The sequence below is a fragment of the Schistocerca cancellata genome, chromosome 1 (assembly GCF_023864275.1).
Source record: "Schistocerca cancellata isolate TAMUIC-IGC-003103 chromosome 1, iqSchCanc2.1, whole genome shotgun sequence".
In the NCBI taxonomy this organism is placed as follows: Eukaryota; Metazoa; Arthropoda; class Insecta; order Orthoptera; family Acrididae; genus Schistocerca; species Schistocerca cancellata.
The window spans coordinates 118,979,631-119,005,429 of record NC_064626.1 but is presented as its reverse complement, the minus strand read 5'-3'; the positions used below and the strand labels follow the sequence as shown (position 1 = coordinate 119,005,429).

The 25,799-nt window shown below is 40.1% G+C and overlaps 1 protein-coding gene across 1 annotated transcript in view; it reads left to right on the top strand.

Annotated features, from left to right (window-relative positions):
- Positions 1 to 9,312: 9,312 nt before the first annotated feature.
- Positions 9,313 to 25,799, top strand: part of LOC126152447 (extracellular matrix organizing protein FRAS1-like) — a 64,289-nt gene continuing 47,802 nt past the window's right edge. The window contains exons 1-4 of the mRNA XM_049916010.1: positions 9,313 to 9,451; positions 15,278 to 15,469; positions 24,763 to 24,993; positions 25,238 to 25,471. Coding sequence (XP_049771967.1) covers positions 9,401 to 9,451; positions 15,278 to 15,469; positions 24,763 to 24,993; positions 25,238 to 25,471 — 708 coding nt within the window. The 5' untranslated portion in view covers positions 9,313 to 9,400. The remainder of the gene's footprint in view (positions 9,452 to 15,277; positions 15,470 to 24,762; positions 24,994 to 25,237; positions 25,472 to 25,799) is intronic.

Genomic DNA, 25,799 nt, shown 5'->3' with positions numbered 1-25,799 from the left:
TTGAAACAGAGCCAATGTTGCACTCGACATCCTTTACTACCAAGCTAATGTCATCAGCAAATAGAAATATTTTAGAATTACCCAAAATACTAGCAGGCATATCATTTATATACACATATCAAAAGAAGTTTTGCATCACTTTGGTTTCAAGAGTTCCAGAACCTGTACAGAAAATTGGAATAGAGATCAACATAAACATCATTTCTTCCCTTTTTATTGCTCATGAAAACCACACATTGCATGTTGTACCACCATACAGCGAGACCTGCAGAGGTGGTGGTCCAGATTGCTGTACACACCGGTACTTCTAATACCCAGTAGCACATCCTCTTGCATTGATGCATGCCTGTATTCGTCATGGCATACTATCCACAAGTTCATCAAGACATAGTTGGTCCTGTATTCATCATGGCATACTATCCACAAGTTCATCAAGACACAGTTGGTCCAGATTGTCCCACTCCTTCATGGCGATTCAGCATAGATCCCTCAGAGTGATTGGTGGGTCACATCATCCATAAACAGCCCTTTTCAATCTACCCCAGGCCTGTTTGATAGGGTTCATGTCTGGAGAACATGCTGGCCACTCTAGTCAAGCGATGTCGTTATCCTGAAGGAAGTCATTCACAAGATGTGCATGACAGGGGTGCAGATTGTCATCCATGAAGACGAATGCCTTCCCCATATGTTGCTGATATGGTTGCACTATTGGTCGGAGGATGGCATTCACGTACTGCACAGCCCTTATGGCACCTTCCATGGCCCCCAGCGGCGTATGTCGAACCCGCATAATGCCACCCCAAAACAGAAGGAAGCCTCCACCTTGCTGCACTCACTGGACAGTGTGTGTAAGGCATTCAGCCTGACAGGGTTTCCTCCAAACATGTCTCCGACAATTGTCTGGTTGAAGGCATATGCAACACTCATAGGTAAAAAGAACATGATGCCAATCCTGAGTGGTCCATTCAACATTTTCTTGGGCCCATCTGTACTGAGCTGCATGGTGTTGTGGTTGCAAAGATGGACTTCGCCATGGATGTCAGTCGCGAGTGAAGTTGCGCATCATGCAGACTACTGCCCACAGTTTGAGTCATAACATGACATCCTGCGGCCGCACAAAAAGAATTATTCAACATGGTGGCATTCTTGTCAGGATTCCTCCAAGCCATAATCCATAGGTAGTGGTCATCCACTGCAGTAGTAGCCCTTGGGCATCCTGAGCGAGGCATGCCACGGACAAATCCTGTCACTCTGTATCTCCTCCATGTCTGAACAAAATCACTTTGGTTCACTCCAAGACGCCTGGACACTTCCCTTGTTGAGAGCAGAGCCCTCCCTGATGCAAAGTAACAATGTGGACGTGATTGAACTACAGTATTTACTGTCTATGCATGGTTGAACTACAGACAACACGAGCTGTGTACCTCCTTCCAAGTGGAATGACAGGAACTGATCGGCTGTCGGACACCCTTCGTCTAATAGGTGCTGCTCATGCATGATTGTTTACTTCCTTGGACAGGTTTAGTGACATCTCTGAACAGCCAAAAGGACTGTGTCTGTGATACAATATCCACAGGTCAACATCTATCTTCAGGAGTTCGGGGAACCGGGGTGATGCAAAACTTGTTTTGATATGTGTAAATAAGTAACAGGCAGGGCCCCAACACTGATCCCTGAGGCATCCCCAATTTGAATGTACCCCACTCAGCCCCCATATCACAGCCATTCTCAACACTGTGAATAATGACCTCTTGCTGTCTGTTGTTAAAGTAAGAGGTGAACCAATTGTGAGCTACTCCCCATATTCCATAATGGTCCAATTTCTGGAGCAATATTTTGTGATCAACACAATCAAACACCTTAGTTAAATCAAAAAATATGCCTAGCATTTGAAACCTTTTGTTTAATCCATCCAGTACCTCAAAGAGAAAAGAGAATGTGGAGAGTTCAATATGAACATGGGAAAAGAATCAAAACCAAACAATATTCTGAAGAATTGTTAATACAACACAATATAGAGGCAGCAATATCTTCACCATCAAGAGTGACCTCTCACAGTCAGACAGTTATTGACAATATCATTACTGATGTTAGCAAGTATAACTACATCACATGCAGTCCAAACACAAATATCTGATCATTAGGAATAGCTGATCTGCTTCTGCAGACATAAGGACATAACGTCAGAACCCAAACAAACAACCAGAGGAATCAGAAACATCAGTGAACAAAATATTAACATCTGTACACCTAAGGTTGCTATACCTACTCCATAAGCAAACATTACAATTTTGACCACCTTTTAAAGTCACTGGAAGATGATTTATGCAGACAAGAAAGAAGAGTGAATTCAGTACAGATACCTATGGCTCTCTAAATATTATGTTTCCCCATTCTGAGGTTAGTTTCATGCCTGTGACAAAGTCTGTTAATTAAGTGATGTAGGACTATGTTAATCAAGTAGCTGAATTTTCCATCTTCACTTCTGCTTTATAAATTTGTTGCCAGCAATCTTCTAGTAAACTGTATATATAAGAAAACTGTCACTGGTTGATGTCTCTACATAGGAGATATTTAAGAAACTTTAATATGAGGGGTCTTTATAACAGCAATAGAAGCCAAAACAATTATTTTCGACTTTTTGTTTGTTTGTTTGTGCAATGATGTGGTGTTTGCCTAAAGGGTTCGGCAACCCCTCAGACAATGAAGTGTCAAGGGTTTGCATATGTACGAAGAATTGTCTCCCCAAACTGCATCAATCACAGCAAGGATGGCAGGCAGCAGGATGAATACCACCAGAGCCTCTCCATGCCAGGGACCTATTTCCTCCACCGCATCATGTGTGCAGAACTGGCCTGGTACAAATTCCTGTGCACCCTGGGTATATAGGGCAGCGCAAGCCAACATGTCAACAGTTTGCTCCACCAGAGCACTGGGCCAATTCATATGCCAGCTCTTAGCAGCCAATCAATCAGAGCCCAGCTTGAAGCCACCTCAGTGGGACCTATGACTTTCTATCATTATCCTGAGACCTACCTGGCAGTCACCTACACTGAACACTCAGCCTCCATCAGTAGGGATTATCAGTGGCATAATGTTGATGTCCCACTACATTTATTCACTGTGTGTTCATTTAGTGTCTGAGAAGCTGTGTTATTTTCATTGAAGAGTTTTCCATTGTTAATAAACCTCTTTACTGTGGTTGTAATAAACCTTTGTTGTTGTTTACCTATGTCTTTTTATTTCTTATCAGGCATCTCCCCATGGGAGTTTGTCTGTCTGTCCTTATGTTTGCATGTGCATCACATGAAAACTTTTGCATGAAATTGGATGAGGTTTTTCACAGTTTTATTGTTGGAGGTCTAACTTAAAATCTGGTTCATGTTTCATCTTGATATGCCACCTAGAAGCAGAGATATTTATACATACAGAGTGTTTTCTTTAACTGGGTAAGTATGGAGAAATTGTAATCCATAGGAGATACAGGGAAACTGTCTTAGGAGCCTTTAAGTGCTTTTTTTGTGAAAACAATTTTGCCATAATCAAATTATTGGTCAAGCATGAGTTGCCCACGGAAGTGAGTAAAATTGGCATTTTTTTAAAAAATGTGTATTGGTTCAGTTTTGTGTCAGGATCATTTCATTATATTGGAAGAAAAAAATCAGGACAGCAGAATTTTATAAAACTAAGCTAAATAAACCAGAACAGAAGTGATATAATCCATAAAATATTGGAATATTTTATGATCATAATAATGGTGTTTACAGTTTAGCCCCATTATCCATAGACATTCTTGAATTCATTCTTGAGTTGGTATAACTACTACCAGTGATAAGTGTGTAGAGTTGATACTACTATTACCCTTGATATGTTTGACAAATTGACACTAAAAATCTGTTATCAATTCTTTACCATTGCGTGCTTTTGACAGCTTATTTCAGCTTTTTATGTCTTTTTTTTCTCATTGATAATAAGGTTCAGGATTTTTCAAAATTCATTAGCGTTTGAAATATATGTGGATAAAGTCATGGGCATAAGCTAGTTTCTCTCTAAACAATGTTATTGGGTCATTGTCCACTGATTCAGTATTAAAATACTTTTCTTTTATGCTCTATACCCAATTGATCAGTGTATTTTATTGTTAACATTTGTATATGAGGATCAGATAAAACTTAAGAACTGTAAACATGCTGTATAAAATTTGCTTGATCCTCACAATCAAGCCAGTCTAAAGTTAATTTTTGTGACGGCTCCCAAACCCAAGGTCCTCGGCAGTACTTTTGGGGAGCCACCACAAACTGTATAAAGCATGGGTAGGGACCAGGATATAGCTATGTCTGTTGGCAAACTTATCAAACTTATCTTTATTTCTGACAAAACGTGCACCAGCAATACAAGTCCAAGTAATATCCAAGACTAATCCGTGTACTGAGCCTAGTCGAATACAATAGCAAATATCACACTGCAATGGCTCCGCTATAAACTCCACGAAAGGCTAGCAATAGACAATCAACAATAGACTGTCCATCTCAGGGCCAGCGCTCCTCCTTATATGCAAAAGGCAGAGGGCGCTGCGGACCCGAGCTCAGCCATGGCGAGACCTCTTCCATTGGCAGTAACGCCCTGAGACGCCGACGGCCGCGACAGGAACTGTGGTCAGCGATGTCACGGTCAGGGTGCACGTGCGTGAGTTGGTTGGTTGGTTGGGTCCATGGATACAACATTCCTCCCCCCTTGAAAGGCCACCAAGACGTCAGGTGCTGCAAGGGCCTGATGACGAAGGGGGGTGTGGCTACTGTGAGGTCTTTGTAGGAAGAAACAACGACTGTAACGGCTCATGGTCCATCACGAGAAAAAATTTCCTGCCATACAAGTATTCATGGAACTTTGTTACTCCATATATGATGGCTAAGGCTTCCTTCTCAATTTGGGAATAGTTCTGTTGTGTGGTGGTGAGCAATTTGGAAGCAAAAGCTATTGGGCGATCAGCTGATCCGACACGATGTGACAACACTGCACCAAACCCATAGGATGAAGCATCCACAGCAAGAACAACTGGTTTAGAAGGGTTGAAATGTATGAGGCAACGATCACTCAACAGTGCAGTTTTCAGTTTCTGGAATGCCGCTTGGCACCACACAAACGGAATGTAGCACTGACGTAATCGGTGCAAGGGGGCAGCTATTTGCGCAGCATTGGGTATGAAACTACAATAATAGGTAATCTTGCCTAACACAGATTGCAACTCAGACAAGTTCTTAGGTGAAGGAAGGCCGTCAATGGCACAAATGTGCGACTGCAAGGGATGTACACCTTGTGCGTTGATAACATGTCCAAGATATTCTATTTAAGTACGAAAAAATACACACTTTTCCTTGTTCACTTTGAGCCCTGCTTCAGACAACACTGTAAACAAGTGACACAAATTCTGCAAGTGTTACTCTGGAGTATGACTGGCAACCACAATGTCATCCAGATAATTTGAGCAAATAGGTACTTTGGCAGTCAGTTGCGACAAGTAGCGCTGAAAAATTGCAGGAGCGGAGGAGCTGCCAAAGGGGAGGCACAAATATTTAAAGAGACCCAAGTGAGTGTTGATCACAAAAATGTCCTGGGATGGTTCATCTAAAGAAATTTGCAAATACGCATCCCACAAATCAATCTTGAAATAGTATCGGCCCATGCCTAGTTTGTCCATTAATTCCTCAGGGTGAGGGAGAGGACAGCTATCAACAATTGTCTGTGGATTAACTGTACTCTTGAAGTCCACACACAAATGTGAGGAACTATTAGGTTTCTTTAGTACAACTAAAGGGGAGGCACTGGTCTTGTTTTGCAAAAACGTGGGTGGGTGTTATCCTTCAGCGTGACGTGTGCAACATAATCATGTATGCAGCCCAAACCACTGCCAAACAAATCGGGGAACTCTTCACAAAGAGGAACAACAGCATCAGGAGTATGACATTCACTAACAGCTAACACCTGGTCTTGGATGCTGAGGCCAAACAAATCGAAGCAGTCCAGTCCAAAAATATTTTTGCACGAATGTGCGGTGACAACATCCAATTGAATTGTCCTGGTCACATTATGGAATTGTGCTGGCATACTTCATGTACCCAGTACTATAATATGTTTGCCACTATATGCCGTAAGTGGAGCAGAAGGTGGAGCAAGTTGAGGCTTTCCTAGCAATTCATACACCCATCTATTTATCAGTGTAACGGAAGAGCCTGTATCCAACTGAAATTTCACACGATGTGAAGCAACGTGCAGCTCAATGTACAATTTGTTCACCTGGTCTTGCACAGAGGGCAGCAAAGCACTAGTAATTACATTGACACTACTATGCAAACCATTTGCTAGAACACTATCTTCAACACTGTTGTCTTTAGAACTAATAGCATGAACAGAATGTGTGTGTCCAGAAGCACGAAAAGCAATTGAGTTCCGTTTACGTTCTTGGCACACGGATTGTACATGTCCAACCCATCCACAATTGTAGCAAGAATAATTATGCGATGGGCAATTGTCGTGTTGTGACACACATGGCACTTTGGGCACGATTTCAAAGGTGCCCGCGAAGAAGCAAACTGTCTGTTTTGACGCAAAAGCTGTTGGCGGGGACGCAAGCTACTTCCACCTTGCTGATTGGGAGCACACGGTGTGCACAGCAACTGCGCCCGACAATGGTCAGTCTGTTGTACACAATGTCCGTCCGACACACGACAAACGGTAGGCAAGTCAAAACTATTTTGAGGAATTTCGCACGCATCTCTACTCTCCAAGATAGCTATGACTTGGTCTAGAGAGGGATCAGGTATCCGCAAAATCTGTTCCCTTACGTGAATGTCTTGCACATTCTGAGTTATTGTGTCATGAATCATATTATCTGCAAAACGTTTTCCACAGTCACACACAAAACGACAGTCACGAGTTAAGCTCTTAAGGCCAGTGATCCACTGTTTGTAAGTTTGACCCGGCTGTTTGCGATAACAAAAAAATCTGAATGTGGCCACAGCAACTAGAGTTTGCGAGTCAAAGTACTATGATAAGGCCTGGATGCACTGTTCGTATTGCAAAAGTTCAGGACAGGAGGCGGGGAAAAGTTTTTCCAATAAACGGTACACTTTAACACCGGCAGAGGCCAAGAGAAAAGAAAGTTTTAGCTGACCTGGGTGTTGGTGTGCTGCCATGTGCAATTTGAGTAAGGCCATATACTCTTTCCAAGTTTCTTCCTCTTGATTGAAGGCTCTGTATGGTGGCGTGCAGGTTGGTCGGTCCATTGGGCCGATGGCAGCAGGGGAAGTTGATTGCTGCTGCGCTGCTATGGATTGTTGCACGCCAGACAGGATTTGTGTCATCTGCTGCATTTGCAAAAGCAAAATCTGTTCAAGTGTGACTATGGATGCACTAGACACTTGCGCCGGATTGGTAGGAGCAATGGGTGTAGGTGCGGGAGTAACCATGTTAGTACAATGCAACTGTTGAGAACAAGATACCAATAAATGAAACAAAGGTGTGAAGCGCTCCACACTGTAATCAAAAAATGTCCACAAACAATTCTGTTAGTTTGGTTAGGTGCAAGCAAGAAACAATTTGCAAATGGTACACAAGCGAAAAGCGAACGATGAGGCGAGTGGGGTTGACAGCGACGTCAGGAGGCAAGGTCCGATCGCTTCTCCAAAATCCTCGTCGCCACTTTTGTGACAGCTCCCAAACCCAAGGTCCTCACCGGTACTTTTGGGGCAGCCACCACAAATTGTATAAAGTATGGGTAGTGACCAGGATGTAGCTATGTCTGTTGGCCGAAAAATAAATAATGACAAGAATTGCTCCAGCTAGAATGAAGAGAAAACTTATCTTTATTTCTGACGAAACATGCACCAGCAATACAAGTCCAAGTAATATCCAAGAGCAATCCATGTATGGAGCCTAGTCAAATACAATAGCAAATATCATACTGCAATGGCTCTGCTATAAACTCCATGAAAGGCTAGCAATAGACAATTGACAATAGGCTGTTCGTCACGGGGCCAGCGCTCCTCCTTATATGCAAAAGGCAGAGGGCACTGCGGACCCAACCACAGCCATGGCGCGACCTCTTCCATTGGCGGTAATGCCCTGAGACACCTACAGCCATGACAGGAACTGTGGCCAGTGATGTTATGGTCAGGGTGCGCGTGCACGAGTTGGTTGGTTGGTTGGGTCCATGGATACAACATTAATATTTACCATTGCCAGTTCCATACCTTTTTTCTCTTAGTTCACCTCCCTATTTCTGTCATTTTATTGCTTCTTGTTTAAGACTTTTGGTATTTATTTTCACCCTTCACATTTTTAATTTTCCATTTCAATATTATTTTCCCCTTTCTTCCAACTGCCCTAATTTTTCTTCTTGTTTGTGTTATTTTTCATTTTCCCTCTTCTTAGCTAATTTGAATTTGCGTTTTGTGCATGCAGTGTTACACATTAGCTAGATTCCTGGATAGCTGCCAAATTCAATCATTCATCTTTGCTGTGTTTAACATATGTGCATATGTACCAAAATTGAAGCATTTCACAGAATAATCCAGGTCTTGCTGCATATTATCAGACACACAGACAATTTCCACTTCAGCTTCTATTTGGATTGTGTGATTCTAAAATAATGGTATAAAAGATTAAACAAATTTTATCAGTTATCTCATGGTATTTAATCAGAAAGGAGAACCTTGCAATGGGATAAAGTAAGCCACAGAGCAGTTGAAGACAACTATCAACTTACAGCTCATTACTGTGCTGCAAATATATTTACATTCAAAAGTAAGGGTTTAGAGTTATTTGAATGTCAGTTACTTGATCATAACATATCACTCAGGTATTTAAACACTTTGTGACATTAAATGTTTTTGATAGAAGGTTAACCAATAAGAAAATACATAAGCAGCAATGTAGTAAAAGACAGATTGTTACTTACCATAAAGAAGACAAGTTAAGTTGCAGACAGGCACAATTAAAAGACACTTACATAAAGCTTTTGGAAACAGCCTTCATCAGTAAAAGAGAGGCACACACGCACATGACCACCTGACCACCAACTCCAGTATTCAGCCCAAGATGCATGAGTGGACAGTCACTTGTGCATAAGATATGCTTCCTTGTGTGTGTGTGTGTGTGTGTGTGTGTGTGTGTGTGTGTGTCTGTGTGGCAATCTTTCTTTTCCTATCTTGGTGATATTCCTACTTGGAGTTCCCATTGTTTGAAAATACATAAGCATTCATTTTTAACTGTGTTCTCTCTTTGCTTGTTGCACAGATATCGCAGTAACCCATACTCCACTCTCCAGAATGTCAAAACACCAGAGTTATACACTCATCTGGATCTTGACACTTGCCTTTGGACATTTGATGCATGGTTTAACATGAATGAAATTGTGAATGACTGTGGCGGAAGAATCAAATCTGAAGTACAGGTGCAGTACAATTTTTATTAATTGATGTGTGTAGTTAATGTGACAAGTGGATCTGAAACTTAGAAATACATATAACAGAATTTAAAGTGTGAAAGGCATTCAGAGCAAACTGAATTAAAATAAAAATATCCATGATCACAAAGCTGAAAAAAATCAAACACAGTGAGCTAGAAGAATCTACGTATCAAGTGGCAGCAGGAGAATACATATATAATGGTATAGAAATGTGCAAGCTTTCGGAGCCAATGGTTCCTTCTTCTCGATGAAGGGTTGAAGGGGAAAGGAAGACGGGTGAAGGAAAAGGACTGGTGAGCTTTAAGAAATGGGGAGAGTTCAGAAAAGTCACCTAGAACACTGAGTCAGGAAAGATTACCAGATAGGATGAGAAGGGAAGAGTCTTTCCTTCTCATCCCATCTGGTAAGTCTCCCCTGACCCATGGTTCTAGGTGACCTTTCTGAAATTTCCCCATTTCTTAAGCCTCACCAGTCCTTTTCCTTCAGCTCTCTTCATTCCTTCTCCAACCTTTCTGCCAGAAGAAGGAACCACTTGCTCCCAAAGCTTGCACATTTCTATACCTTTATATGTGTGTTTTCCTGCCACTGCGTGGTAAGTAAATTTTTTTTACCTATCCAATTACATGATATTTTCATAATTTGATTATTTTCATTGATATAGTAACTTGAAGATGTGCACAATAGTGGAACAGATCAATGCATATACATCAAGCAGTGTCACAAATTTTCAACCATGATTGGGACGCTTATAATGTTGATGTAAAAATGATAAGAAACTGAATAAAAAATGTAATTCTAACTAGATCAAATACTTTTGGAATGGAAGGAAACCTAAAGTTGATGTCCCTTTATCAGGCTTACCATCAACAAGAATAATGGCAGAAACTTTGATCCAATGTAACAGTTTCTGCCACAAAATTGGTAACAACCTATTGAGATTCAAAGGTGAGAATAAGCACAAAACATTCTCTGCATCAAATCAGAGTAAAAATTCAAGTTTTTGATGATCATCTTCATTGTCTTTGTTAGGGGCAATTGACTGTTATGGCTGCTATAGTGGTTGCCTTTTGTAGCTGAGAGACAGCTTGAAATTGATCAGAGTACATTATCATTTTGCCATGCACCCAGAGACTGTCAATGTCAGTGGTAGACGCATCGCTTTTTTTTGAATTCCTCTATTTTTTCAGTATCAAGAATTTGCTTCCACACATCACTAAGATTATTGCCCCTGTTCTGATTGATGTTGTTCTCTCACATTATAATTTATACTATCTTTTTTATAACAGAATCCTGGTACATAGACACATGGCACAAGATTTTTAATATCATCAAACATTATTCAGTGTTTATTTGTGAGGCTGTACTCACAAAATTATAATGTCTCAAGTTTTCAATTTTTTGTGCCTTAGTGTTCTGCAACAGTGGCTGGAAACCTCACAGATCAGCTGACCAATATATCTGGCCCACCGTCACAAAAAATTAGATTATTTCCAGAGACCTTGAGGCCAAGACAGTTCTTAACTCATCAGTGTCTCCTTAATACTTTAAAGTGCTAAAAAATATCTTATACCTCATCTTTCCATGACCCGACCTATTTTGTTAGATGTGGAAGAAAAACAATAGGTGGATCATCTAGTGATACTTCTGCATTTCCCCATTTTTGTTTCTTGTAAAGTACTAACATTGTATCTCATACCCCATACCCATTCTTTCAGAACATACATTTCAGATGTTTCACCTTGGAACCCAAGTGGTTCTTGTCAGAAATTGTTGTAGATCTGTATAACAATCTATTTACAATGGCTTTTTTCTGGACTGTATGGAGGAAACTCTGTATGCTGAGATATAAATCTGTGTCCATCAGCTAGTGGCATACAGAATGACTGAGATGCTTATCATGCTATTGTTCAAGAAAAAGATCTAAAATGACAAATTTCCTTCTCCCTTTGTATTGAGAGTGAACCAAATGTTCAGGTGTATTAGAATCATGTGATCAAGAAACTTTTCAGTAGCTTTGGTGCTACATGGCCACATCATAAACCTGTTTGCAACATATTGTTACAATGATGAAGGGGGGAAAATGGAGTCATCTTTATGTGTGTTCCTCAGAAAACTTCATGAAGAAATTAGCCACTGCTGAAGACAGTGGAGAATCAATGGCTATTTCATTGGTTACTTCATAAAATTTACCACCATGCATGAAGTATGTGATTGTCAAAGCAGGATAGAACAACTTTATAGTTTCAGACGAAAAGTGGTCTGCCAACAGATTCAACATGGCCTCTACAGGAACTTTTGTTTGGACTATCTCACTGAGGATCTGAGAGATCTGAAATGGTATTCATAGTGGCCAGCTAAGGGAGTCATTAAACTGATTAGATATAGAGCTAGCCTAGAGGTAAGAGAATCAGTAGTACTGATATAGGTCACAATTGAATTCTTTCTTTGTGATTTTGGATAAGCTGCGCAACTTGGGAGGTCTATGAGTTCAAGCTCTGATGGTAGACCAGGATTCTTCCGTTTTTCTGCTATATGACATAGTACGAGGTGCATTCAAGTTCTAAGGCCTCCGATTTTTTTCTCCGGACTGGAAAGAGATAGAAACATGCGCATTGTTTTAAAATGAGGCCGCGCTCATTGTCAATACGTCCCAGAGATGGCAGCACCGTACAACAGATGGAATTTTACTGCCGGCAGCGAGAATGAGAACTGTTTTAAATACTGAAAATGGCGACGTTTTCCTTACTTGAACAGCGTGCAATCATTCGTTTTCTGAATGTGCGTGGTGTGAAACCAATTGAAATTCATCAACAGTTGAAGGAGACATGTGGTGATGGAGTTATGGATGTGTCAAAAGTGCGTTCGTGGGTGCGACAGTTTAATGAAAACAGAACATCGTGTGACAACAAAGCGAAACAACCTCGGGCTCGCACAAGCCGGTCTGACGACATGATCGAGAAAGTGGAGAGAATTGTTTTGGGGGATCGCCGAATGACTGTTGAACAGATCGCCTCCAGAGTTGGCATTTCTGTGGATTCTGTGCACACAATCCTGCATGACGACCTGAAAATGCGAAAAGTGTCATCCAGGTGGGTGCCACAAATGCTGACGGACGACCACATGGCTGCCCGTGTGGTATGTTGCCAAGCAATGTTGACACGCAATGACAGCATGAATGGGACTTTCTTTCTGTTGGTTGTGACAATGGATGAGACATGGATGCCATTTTTCAATCCAGAAACAAAGCGCCAGTCAGCTCAATGGAAGCACGCAGATTCACCACCACCAAAAAAATTTCAGGTAACCGCCAGTGCTGAAAAAATGATGGTGTCCATGTTCTGGGACAGCGAGGGCATAATCCTTACCCATTGCATTCCAAAGGGCACTACAGTAACAGGTGCATCCTACGAAAATGTTTTGAAGAACAAATTCCTTCCTGCACTGCAACAAAAACGTCCAGGAAGGGCTGCGCGTGTGCTGTTTCACCAAGACAACGCACCCGCACATCGAGCTAACGTTACGCAACAGTTTCTTTGTGATAACAACTTTGAAGTGATTCCTCATGCTCCCTACTCACCTGACCTGGCTCCTAGTGACTTTTGGCTTTTTCCAACAATGAAAGACACTCTCCATGGCCGCATATTCACCAGCCGTGCTGCTATTGCCTCAGCAATTTTCCAGTGGTCAAAACAGACTCCTAAAGAAGCCTTCGTCGCTGCCATGGAATCATGGCATCAGCGTTGTGAAAAATGTGTACGTCTGCAGGGCGATTACGTTGAGAAGTAACACCAGTTTCATTGATTTCGGGTGAGTAGTTAATTAGAAAAAAAATCAGAGGCCTTAGAACTTGAATGCACCTCATACATTCATATTTTACGCATTTATATGTATTGTATTCCAAATGCAATGGCACTTTGCTGTAATACTCTGTAGGATTAAGACTGACCATGGCATTTCCCCTGTTAGTCAGCCACACAACTTGATCATCCTGAGGAGTGAGCACTTGCCTCAGCCACTTTTAAACCAACAGTATTTTGGCAATATGTTGACAATACTTTTATAGTTTGACCTCATGTTTTGGATTGGCTGTGAGAGATCCTACAACATGTGACCTCCATACATGAAAACATAAAATTTACTATGGAGTTGGAGAAGGAGGGTTGTCTGCTGTTTTTAGACATCTTAGTGTGACTTAAGAGTGATGGCACACTTGGTCATACAGTATAGACCTTTACCCGCAAGTCTGCCTATTTACCACATATTGGTAATATTCCAGTGAAAATAGGCGAAATACTAAGAAAATATAACATTCATTCACACTCCTGCAAAAATTTCATGGCTGCCAGAATCTGTCAAAGATGACCTAGAGCTGCCCAAGGCAGGTGTTTACAGGATTCTGTGTGAATGCGGCATATCTTATATAGGGCTAACACATACTGTGCAGGATCACATTGTAGAAAATCAGCAGCATACTTGCCTTCTTCAGCCTTGTAAGTCTGCCATCATTGAACACTGTATTTCCACTGGTCATTTCATGAATTACAGTGAGACAAAAATTGTGGCCCATGCGTCTAAATTTTGGAGTTCTATTATTAATGAATATTTGGAAATATGACTGTCTGAGAGGGAGTCTCTTATTAATTGAGACTCCCATTTTCGATTGAATTCAGCATGGAATCCAATCATTGAAAAACTTCGTATCCTCTGTAGCCAGTGTAGTTCTGTGATGGAAACATGGGAAGACAATCGAACTGAAATCGATGCGGTGAGTTTTCACCACAGAGAGCACAGTACATAGCAGTATCGAACGCACTCAAGTAGGGCACATGCAATGCCAAGTGAATCCACCACGTATGTGCCGTTGTGGCCTTAAATACCAGAGCTCAGTGCATTTTCGCCAGTATCACCTGAAGATGGCCAGAAGACTCTGTGCTGAAATATTGTGGCAGGAAGTTACAACACCAGACAGTTCTCCTGAAATTTCGAGGAAAAATATGTTCACCGCAAAAGTTTTAAATTTCACATCTGGAGATCTGATTGACATGTGTGTGATTGATCTTTTCTGCAAACTATCATCACTGGGAGTGAGACCTGATACTATCAGTTTAATATAGAGTAAGTTAAGCAACTATCAAGTTTACAATACACAACTGCACAGATTCAAAGGATATCCAAAGACAGAGATCTCAATGTGACAATGAATTCTAAAAGAAGCCTGTTATAAAGCTTCCAACATCTTTGTAGGTATTACCATACCTGAATGGTTGCAAATGGAGATTACTTTGCAGCTGAATAAGGATATTCAGTATTTGGTTTGTACCTTTTTGTTTTCTTTGTTTTACAATAACATTTGGCAAACTTTTTAGGTCAGCTCATGGGATTCAGATAGGGAATTTAAAGATTTTCCTGGCAACAAGACAAGTAATACCACAGAGAGGCTGAATAGCGTGGGGTAGTTTTTGTACACGTAAAAATAGTTTACGTTGAAGTTGAAACTGTTATTGCTACAATACTGCACAATCATTTCACTAATTTTTAGATTAGGTTTGATCATCAAATGTCATAAAAGTGATATATTAATATGATATTTCAGTGCCTATGTTATTCTGAACTGTGAATACATTTCATGAAATATTGATAGATCAAGCGCTAAAAATTGATGTAAAAAATTGTGACCTTTTTGTTTGATATAATTTCATACATCTAAAAGGAAATGAGGAAAACATGAATCTAAAGAACAAAAATTAGTGTTCTTCACTACATAAAAATAGCTAAACAAACTGCTGTGCTAAACAATAACACTTTTGGCAGGTAGAAGGAAGTGACAAGAACCATGTGACTGTTTCTCTATCACTATACCTAAAAAGGTTATCAGCCTCTGGACCCCCCATTGGTTGGAGTACTGTTGAGCATCAGACAGAGCTGGAGGTGTCTTTCCATTATCGGCCATTGCTTTGGGGCAGTCAATTAAAACTTCAGCAACTGTTGAATGCAACTCTACAGGTGTGTAAAATGTTTATATTTTGACAGATATAAAAGTTACATAAATTGTGTTTAGAATACCTGTGTAATGCAGATGTTTTCAGCAGCTGCATTTGTAAGTTTAAAATTAACAAAAAACTTATAAACATTTGTCTGATGATGCAAAATTTCTACTCTTTTTAAAATAATTGTGCAGTAACAAATCCTTGTGTGTTGGTGGTGCAGTAACAAATCATTGTGTGTTGGTGGTTGGTGGCTGGGAGGGGTGGGGGGAGGGGGGGTAGTAGGTTTTGAGGAGTGGGATGGGCTCTGTAGGTGTAGGTGTACATTTGAGTTTGGGTGTGGACACAGGGACATCCACATGGGAGGATAGGTGACCAAGTGGAGGGTTGTGTTTAGTCTCAACATGAGTGTTCTGCTCCTTTCATGCACTTATTTAAATTAATGAGAATGTAGCATGATTGTCACAGAAGGTTGCAAACTTACTTCATGGAAACAAATGACAAGGAATGGGATCTAATATTTTAGCATCATGTCAGTGAAGGGATCATCAGAGACAGAGAACAGGCACTAATAACAAGATGGTGATGGAAATCATATGAGTCAATTTCAGTTAAACCATCCTTGTATTTGCCTAATTCAGTTCTGGGTAACCACAGGAAATTGAAAGTTGGATGGCTGGATGGGAATTTCACTATTTGTAGTATGTGGAAAGTTGGGGTATGTTTTGTGCATTATTTTGTAAAATAAACCTCTGACCATTTAGTCATTACATTGTAGTTGACAAACACAACTGTAATTTTACACTGTTTTTCTGGTGAGTATTTAAATTAACACAATTTCCCATTGCATTCTGAGGATGGTGTGGACTCCACAAATCATGATATATGTTGGAGATCCTAATTAACCTGTGACTGCTCAACAGCTCTTCACAACTCATGGAGACTAATTGAAATAAATTTCAAGTATGAACATCACTTTCATAATCACACACTGTATGTTCTAATAGGACTTACATCAAGCATCTTTGAGGGTCTTGCAGAACAATCTTATCTATGAAGTAATCATCAGTTGTCATTCATCATTTTATCCCAATAACTTATGGAATACAGGAAAAAAATTACTGTCTGACTGAATATTTTTGTACACTAATTTCTCTTAACATTGGCATGCAACTGTGCCGTAGAAAAAAATAGTGTAATATTACTCCATCTAAAATGTTAGTTACTTAAATTTGCCCAATAACTTTTTACCAAAAAAAAGGAACATAGTATTTTTCCCAAAGATCCTCATGTATTTAACCAGAACATATGATGTTTCTTCAAAACATATTGGGAATTTTCTAGCTTTGTGGGTTGTATTAGTCCAGCTCATGCTCTCTCTCTCTCTCTCTCTCTCTCTCTCTCTCTCTCTCTCTCTCTCTCTCTCTTTTAACATGTCTCAAAATTATTTGACTGAATGTTTAGCCTGTCATCAGTCATCAAGAAGGTGATGTGTTTGTTTAAAATTGGGACTAGTGATTTGGCTTAAAAATGGAATAGAGAATTTGCATTAAATATTGCTATAAAAATGGAATAAAATATATCCAAGTTTTAGAAACACTGAATATTCTTTTTGATGGATCTGCTATGAGAAAAACAAGGGTTTATGAGTCATGTAAGTGTATCCAAGATGGCTGTGAACAAGTTGAAGACAACAAACATTCTGGACAACCCAGCACATAAATGACCACTGAAAACATGGAAAAAGTGAAGGAAATGATTATGAATGATTGCTGAATCACAATCAGAGAAGTAGTTGATAATGTTGGCATCACACCATGAAATCTTTTTGGATGCTTTGGATGACAAAAATGTGTGACAGTCATATCTGTGACAAAGGTGTTGAATTTTGATAAAAACAGTGGTGAATGCAAGTTGCTCAGGAGTCACTTAATGAAGTCAACAACAATGCAGAACCATTGAAACACATCATAACAGGTGCCAAAACATGGGCATAAGGGCATGATGCTGAAACTAAGGCTTGATTGTCCTAGTGGAGGCATTCTGGATCACCAAGACCAAGAAAAGCTAAGCAAGTGCAGTCAAATGTGAAGGTTCTACTCATTGTTTTCTTTAAATTTAATGGCATTGTGCATCATGAGCCAAAAGGTCAAACAATCAGTAAGGAGTACTATCTGCAAGTTCTACATCATTTGCAGGAAGCAGTCTAGAAGGGAAAAAAAAGAAGAAAAAAAGATCAACCAGATTTGTGGCAAAACAATTCATGGTTTTGCACCATAATAATGTGCCTGCCCCATTTCATTGCTTGTTCATGAATTTTTGGTGAAAAACAATATTGTAATGATGCCCCAGCCTCCATATTTGCCAGATATAACTCTGTGTGACTTTTTTCTATTTCAAAAAATAAAGAGAACCTAATAGGGCCATTGTTTTACAAGCTTAGATGAGATTAAAGGTTCACTGCTGAAAGAGCTAAAAGCTAGCTCAAAGATCAAGTCCCAAAAGTGTTTCAGGGATTGGAAGAATTAATGTCATAACTGTATAATATCTAATAGGGACTACTTTGTAGGAGATTACATTTAATGTAGACAAATAAATAAAGTTATTCAAAAAATGAAAATTCCTAATATTTTCTGAACACACATCATATACATATTGTTGCTCAAGAATGAGTTGCATATGAGTTCTGTACATGGTCTTCTTTATAAATGTTATATATTTATAAGATCCTTAGAGTTTTCATTAAAACATATTATTTCACACAATCAATCTAGTTAATACCATTTTGTATCATAAGACCTAAGTGTATGAGTTAAGTGACATACTTCTAATGCTGTTCTCTAGGCAACAGTTTTTTTTTCCCTTCTCCCCATCAATAGTATCTTGCATTTATTTACATATAAGGCAAGCTGTCACTCGTTAATTAACTTTATTGCCTAAGTTGTTTAGAACTGTGCTTCAGTTACTCATCACTGACACTTTCACTGTACACAGCTGTTCCACCTTCAAACAACTTGACTGTGTTTATAACAATCTCTGACATTTTGTACATATTGAACACCATAATATTCTGTTCATTTTTTGTGACGTCTTATGTCATATAAATACAGCCTTCTATGCACTGTGCATACCATGAGCACTGACCCTTTTGGGGTTATATGATTGTGTCTTTAAGTTTGAGTCTATTTGTTGAAGAGAGGACTAAAATACTTCTATCACATATAGCTGTTGAAGAAGTTATTTGAAATTGTTACCAAAGTGTGAATTCAGAATTATTTCTTGACAATGTAGTGATGTCACTGTCCAGTAAGTTTAAAGTTACCTTCTCCTACACTAACATTCCTGAAAATTACCATACTGAAACAAGATGCACTTGACTGAAGTGAATTTTATACCACAGACTAGGTACATGACACTAAACAAATGATTATATCAATAAATAATAATCAGTTTTTGAAAATATAATATAATTGGATAGATACTATATCTACTCACCAAGTGGCAGCAGGAGAAAAGACACACAGAAAAGTTAAGAGTAGGTGCAAGCTTTTGGAGCATGGCTACTTCTTCTCACAGAAGGAAAAAGGAGAGGGATGAAAGAAAAGAAGTGGTGAGGTTTAGGAAATGGGGAGAGCTACAGAAAAGTCACCCAGAACCCCAGATCAGGTGAGACTCACCAGACAGGATGAGAAAGAAAGACTGATTGTTGGAGGCTCCACTAGATGAAATGCCTCATCCGAAAGCTTGCACATTTCCTTAACTTTCTTTTATGTGTTTTCTCCTGCCACCACTTTGTGAGTAGATCTTTAACAATCCAATTATGTTACATATGCAAATTATTAGGTTTACAGAACTGTATATCAACTCTGGTTCTAAAAACCACATCTACATCTACATCTACATGATTACTCTGCAATTCACATTTAAGTGCTTGGCAGAGGGTTCATCGAACCACAATCATACTATCTCCCTACCATTCCACTCCTGAACAGCGCGCGGGAAAAACGAACACCTAAACCTTTCTGTTCGAGCTCTGATTTCTCTTATTTTATTTTGATGATCATTCCTACCTATGTAGGTTGGGCTCAACAAAATATTTTCGCATTCGGAAGAGAAAGTTGGTGACTTAAATTTCGTAAATAGATCTCGCTGCGACGAAAAACATCTTTGCTTTAATGACTTCCATCCCAACTTGTGTATCATATCTGCCACACTCTCTCCCCTATTACGTGATAATACAAAATGAGCTGCCCTTTTTTGCACCCTTTTGATGTCCTCCGTCAATCCCACCTGGTAAGGATCCCACACCGCACAGCAATATTTTGACAGAGGACGAACGAGTGTAGTGTAAGCTGTCTCTTTAGTGGACTTGTTGCATCTTCTAAGTGTCCTGCCAATGAAACACAACTTTTGGCTTGCCTTCCCCACAATATTATCTATGTGGTCTTTCCAACTGAAGTTGTTCGTAATTTTTACACCGAGGTACTTTGTTGAATTGACAGCCTTGAGAATTGTACTATTTATCGAGTAATCGAATTCCAACAGATTTCTTTTGGAACTCATGTGGATCACCTCACACTTTTCATTATTTAGTGTCAACTACCACCTGCCACACCATACAGCAATTTTTTCTAAAGCGCTTTGCAACTGATACTGGTCTTCGGATGACCTTACTAGATGGTAAATTACAGCATCATCTGCGAGCAACCTAAGAGAACTGCTCAGACTGTCACCCAGGTCATTTATATAGATCAGGAACAGCAGAGGTCCCAGGACGCTTCCCTGCGGAACACCTGATATCACTTCAGTTTTACTCGATGATTTGCCATCTATTACTACGAACTGCGACCTTCCTGACAGGAAATCACGAATCCAATCGCACAACTCAGACAATACCCCATAGGCCCACAGCTTGATTAGAAGTTGCTTGTGAGGAACAGTGTCAAAAGCTTTCCGGAAATCTAGAAATACGGAATCAACTTGAGATCCCTTGTCGATAGCAGCCATTACTTCATGTGAATAAAGAGCTAGCTGCGTTGCACAAGAACAATGTTTTCTGGAACCATGCTGATTATGTATCAATAGATTGTTCCCATTGAGGTGATTCATAATGTTTGAATACAGTATATGCTCCAAAACCCTACTGCAAACCGACGTCAATGATATAGGTCTGTAGTTCGATGGATTACTCCTACTACCCTTGTTAAACACTGGTGCGACCTGCGCAATTTTCCAATCTGTAGGTACAGATCTATGGGTGAGTGAGCAGTTGTATATGATTGCTAAGTAGGGAGCTATTGTATCAGCATAATCTGAAAGGAACCTAACTGGTATACAATCTGGATCTGAAGACTTGCCCGTATCAAGCAATTTGAGTTGCTTCGCAACCCCTAAAGTATCTACTTCTAAGAAACTCATGCTAGCAGCTGTTCATGTTTCAAATTCTGGAATATTCCATTCATCTTCCCTGGTGAAGGAATTTTGCAAAACTGCATCAAAAACTCCGCTTTAGCGGCACAGTCATCGGTAACAGTACCATCGGCACTGCGCAGCGAAGGTATTGACTGCGTCTTGCCGCCTGTGAACTTTACATACAACCAGAATTTCTTTGGATTTTCTATCAAATTTCGAGACAATATTTCATTGTTGAACCTGTTAAAGGCATCTTGCATTGAAGTCCATGTCAAATTTCGCACTTCTGTAAATTTTAGCCAATCTTCGGGATTTCGCGTTCTTCTGAACTTTGCATGCTTTTTCCGCTGCCTCTGCAACGGCGTTTGTACCTGTTTTGTGTACCATGGGGGATCAGTTCCATCTCTTACCAATTTATGAGGTATGAATCTCTCAATTGCTGTTGCTACTATATCTTTGAATTTGAGCCACATCTCATCTACATTTGCATAGTCAGTTCGGAAGGAATGGAGATTGTCTCTTAGGAAGGCTTCTAGTGACACTTTATCCACTATTTTAAATAAAATTATTTTGCATTTGTTTCTGGTGGATTTGGAAGAAACGGTATTGAGCCTAGCTACAACAACCTTGTGATCACTAATCCCTGTATCAGTCATGATGCTCTCTATTAGCTCTGGATTGTTTGTGGTTAAGAGGTCAAGTGTGTTTTTGCAACCATTTACAATTCGTGTGGGTTCGTGGACTAAATGCTCGAAATAATTTTCAGAGAAAGCATTTAGGACAATCTCGGAAGATGTTTTCTGCCTACCACCAGTTTTGAACAAGTATTTTTCCCAACATATCGAGGGAAGGTTGAAGTCCCCACCAACTATAACCGTATGAGTGGGGTATTTATTTGTTACGAGACTCAAATTTTCTCTGAACTGTTCAGCAACTATATCATCGGAGTCTGGGGGTCGGTAGAAGGAGCCAATTATTAACTTAGTTTGGCTGTTAAGTATAACCTCCACCCATACCAATTTGCACGGAGTATCTACTTCGACTTCACTACAAGATAAACCACTACTGACAGACACAAACACTCCACCACCAATTCTGCCTAATCTATCTTTCCTGAACACCGTCTGAGACTACGTAAAAATTTCTGCAGAATTTATTTCAGGCTTTAGCCAGCTTTCTGTACCTATAATGATTTCAGCTTCTGTGCTTTCTATTAGCGCTTGAAGCTCAGGGACTTTCCCAGAACAACTACAACAATTTACAACTACAATTCCGACTGTTCCTTGATCCAAGCACGTCCTTTATTTGCCATACACCCTTTGAGATTGCAGTGCACCCCATACTTTCCCAAGGCCTTCTAACCTAAAAAACCGCCCAGTCCACGCCACACAGCCTCCGCTACCCATGTAGCCGCCAGCTGAGTGTAGTGAACTCCTGACCTATTCAGCGGAACCCCACCACCCTATGGCGCAAGTCAAGGAATCTGCAGCCAACATGGTCGCAAAACCATCTAAGCCTCTGATTCAGACCCTCCACATGGCTCTGCACCAAAGGCCCACAGTCGGTTCTGTCAACAATGCTGCAGATGGTGAGCTCTGCCTTCATCTCGTAAGCCAGACCAGCAGCCTTCACCAAGTCAGATAGCCACTGGAGTCCAGACAGAATTTCCTCAGATCCAAAGCGACACACGTCATTAGTGCTGACACCACCTGCAGCTGGTTGCACCCTGTGCTCTTCATGGCATCTGGAAGGACCCTTTCCACATCAGAAATGACTCCACCCGGAATGCACACGGAGTGCACACTGGATTTCTTCCCCTCCTTAGCCGCCATATCCCTAAGGGGCCCATTATGCACCTAACATTGGAGCTCCCAACTACCAATAAGCCCACCCTCTGTGATTGCCCGGACCTTGAAGGCTGAGAATCATCCTCTGAAACAGGGCAGCCAGCTGCATCTTATCTCAGCCAGAGACAGTACCTGAAACCTGTTTGCCAGACGCACTGGGGAGGCTTTCTGATCAGCCTCCAGGGGCATCTTTTGCAGTCTGCCACACCTTGGAACGACCTCCCAATCAACCACGGGCAAGGGCTCAGCCCCACTGCGGGCAGCAACCGGGGCAACCACAGCAGGCGGCGCTGACTTTGGTCATGCAGCTTGAGGCTGTTGCCAATGGGCACCACAGAGGCAGACCGATCTGGGGACAGACGGGACGAGGTTGACATCCCTGTGATACCCAAGTCCAGCTCCCCACAGTGGTGCCCATTGGCAACAGCCTCAAGCAGCGCAACTGAAGACAGTGCCGCCTGCAGCTGTGAGTGAATGGATGCCAACTCAGCTCTCATCCAAACACAGCAATCACAGTCCCTGTCCATTCTAATTCATGTTGAACAACAGTTACTGAAACATGAGTCCATGCCTAGATAACGCAAGGGAAACACGCAAAGAATGTATGAAATAACCTGTACAAATGCCTAACGACTGTGCTACAATCTGCCTGAATTTATGATTACAGTAACTAAAACTCGAAATAACACCTCCTATACGAAACTATGTAACAAATAAGTGAGCTAGGAGTATATGACTTGCTGCTGGCAGCTGCTTATCCAACAGCGGCAGGGAGCACACTGGCTGTGACCAACCGACACTGGCCATTCAAAACAAAAACAGAAGACAAATGGCTATGCAAATTTACACTATTCAGGTACTAAAACGCAATGCTACAACTCTCAAATACTATAATATGCCCGAAATTTATGAATTAAACAATGCAAGTACCCAAAAACAGGCAAAGAAATTAAGAAACTAAGCACAATATGAAGCTCCCATATGCTGCAATTAAGACCTCTGAGTACTGTGAAATGAAATAAAAGAGGGATTGGATGTTTTTCAAGAAACTTCCCTCTGTGTGTTGCTTAATGGAGTCCACATAACATCAACAGTGGTTGTTGGATGACCACAAAGAATAACTGGCAACCAGCTGCGTCCCAGATATGGTCAATGTGTGATACGCCAGACAATTTTGCATGTTGTAGAATCAGTTGTATCCATCATTCTTGAAGGAAAGCTTGCACATTTCTCATCACATGGGCTAGGCTTAACAGTAGCACATTAAGTAGCAAATTTTTATGGGTGTTAAAATCAATTCTCACTCACTCTCAGTTCATTCTTAATATTAATGAGATGTCTGTCAGTTTAACCCTGTGTTTAGAACTGATATCACAACACACACTGTTTTTCACCATGGAGGCAAGACTCTAGTTATGTAGGAGGCACCCAGAAAGTCACAGGCCTTGGAAAGAGCTTGTATAATGTTAAGAGGGCAATTGAGTCTGTGTAGTTTTTATGATACTTCATTTCTAATATCAGGAATGGTTTATATAGGAGTATTCCTTTCACATGTAAGCAATAATACAATCTCTGAAAACTGGCCCTAAATTACATCACACGTCACACTTTCAAAACTTATTTTATGACATAATCATGCAGGATCTTGTGGAAATGGAGTAATGGCAGAATGAAAATACTTTACTGCAAAAACGTTAAACAGTACTACTAAAAAAGGCTAAAAAAATTCATCACCATTACATTCAGTAACACAAAGAAAACCTCACAAAACTTCATCAGAGATGAAATAGCCAAACAAAACAAGGACTAGCATTGAAATTTCATTATTTTTGGGAGACCAGAAATATTAAAAATTATTATCCACTGTATATATTCACATTTTGTGCATAACTAAAAAAAGCTATTAAACCTGAAATGAATTTAGAGTTGATTTATTAATGCATTTTTTTGAGCTGAAGCATGTTTGCTGAAGATAAATTACTTGCTTTATATCATTGATTCAATATTATTCTAAAATTTCTGAGACACAACAAATTCATTTCATTATACACAGCTGAAAAGAGTGGCTGCCGATTCAGATGGCCGGTTGCTGCTGGATTTTACAACAACTACTCACTTTCATGGCTGGTTTGTGACATCTCACAGAGGAGCCCCTCATGTGAGATCCACTGTTTACCCTCCACATGGACTACTTACCAACATGTCACTGCATCTCATATGGTCACAGGCAACATGGAACAGTCCAGTGCAGTCTTGGAGGGCAACTAGTGACTACAGTCTCCAGGTAAAATACAAAGACTGGGTACTAGAATGATATAGTCATTTCAATTTTTTTAATTTTTATGTATAGTTGTATAGTTTTTCTCAGATATGAGCTTTATTACTGTTCTGCATCATTGACCATTTAATTAAGAAATACTTTACTAATGAACATTTTGTGTTTACTGCTTTGATTGCTCTCTCCCTTTATGTATAGTAAACATTCAAGTAGAATTTATTTTTCAAGCAACCCTTATGCACACTGACAGGATTACTCTGGAAACTATACAGCCAGTCTTGTGGCATGTGTTGCTGCTCCTGGGCTTCAGTACACACCAAATGCTGCCAGTGACTGCATACCTCAAGTACCACCTGTAAGGTTGTCTATTCCTGTAAATTTTCAGCATAGTGCTAAACCAGCAGCACTGTCATATGGACTTGAGACACATTTTGTCATCAGCAATAACCTTGACAGTTTACTAGGACCACCAGAAAATCTTCAGGTATGTTTAATGGAGCAAAGCAAATAAGTAACATTCTATGTCTGTTCTCACAGCTTCAATAATTCAGTTTAAGATTTTTTCTCTTTTTTAATACAAAGAAATAGTCAGTACTGCTTTATGTGCACTACAAGAACATTTGTTTAGTAAGCAGTTCATTTTTCTTGATGGAAATTGATTTTAATGAAAATATGAGCATTTTTTAATACAAAGAAATAGTCAGTACTGCTTTATGTGCACTACAAGAACATTTGTTTAGTAAGCAGTTAATTTTTTTTTATGTAAATTGATTTTAATGAAAATATGAGCATTTGTAAAATATGAAGTAGAT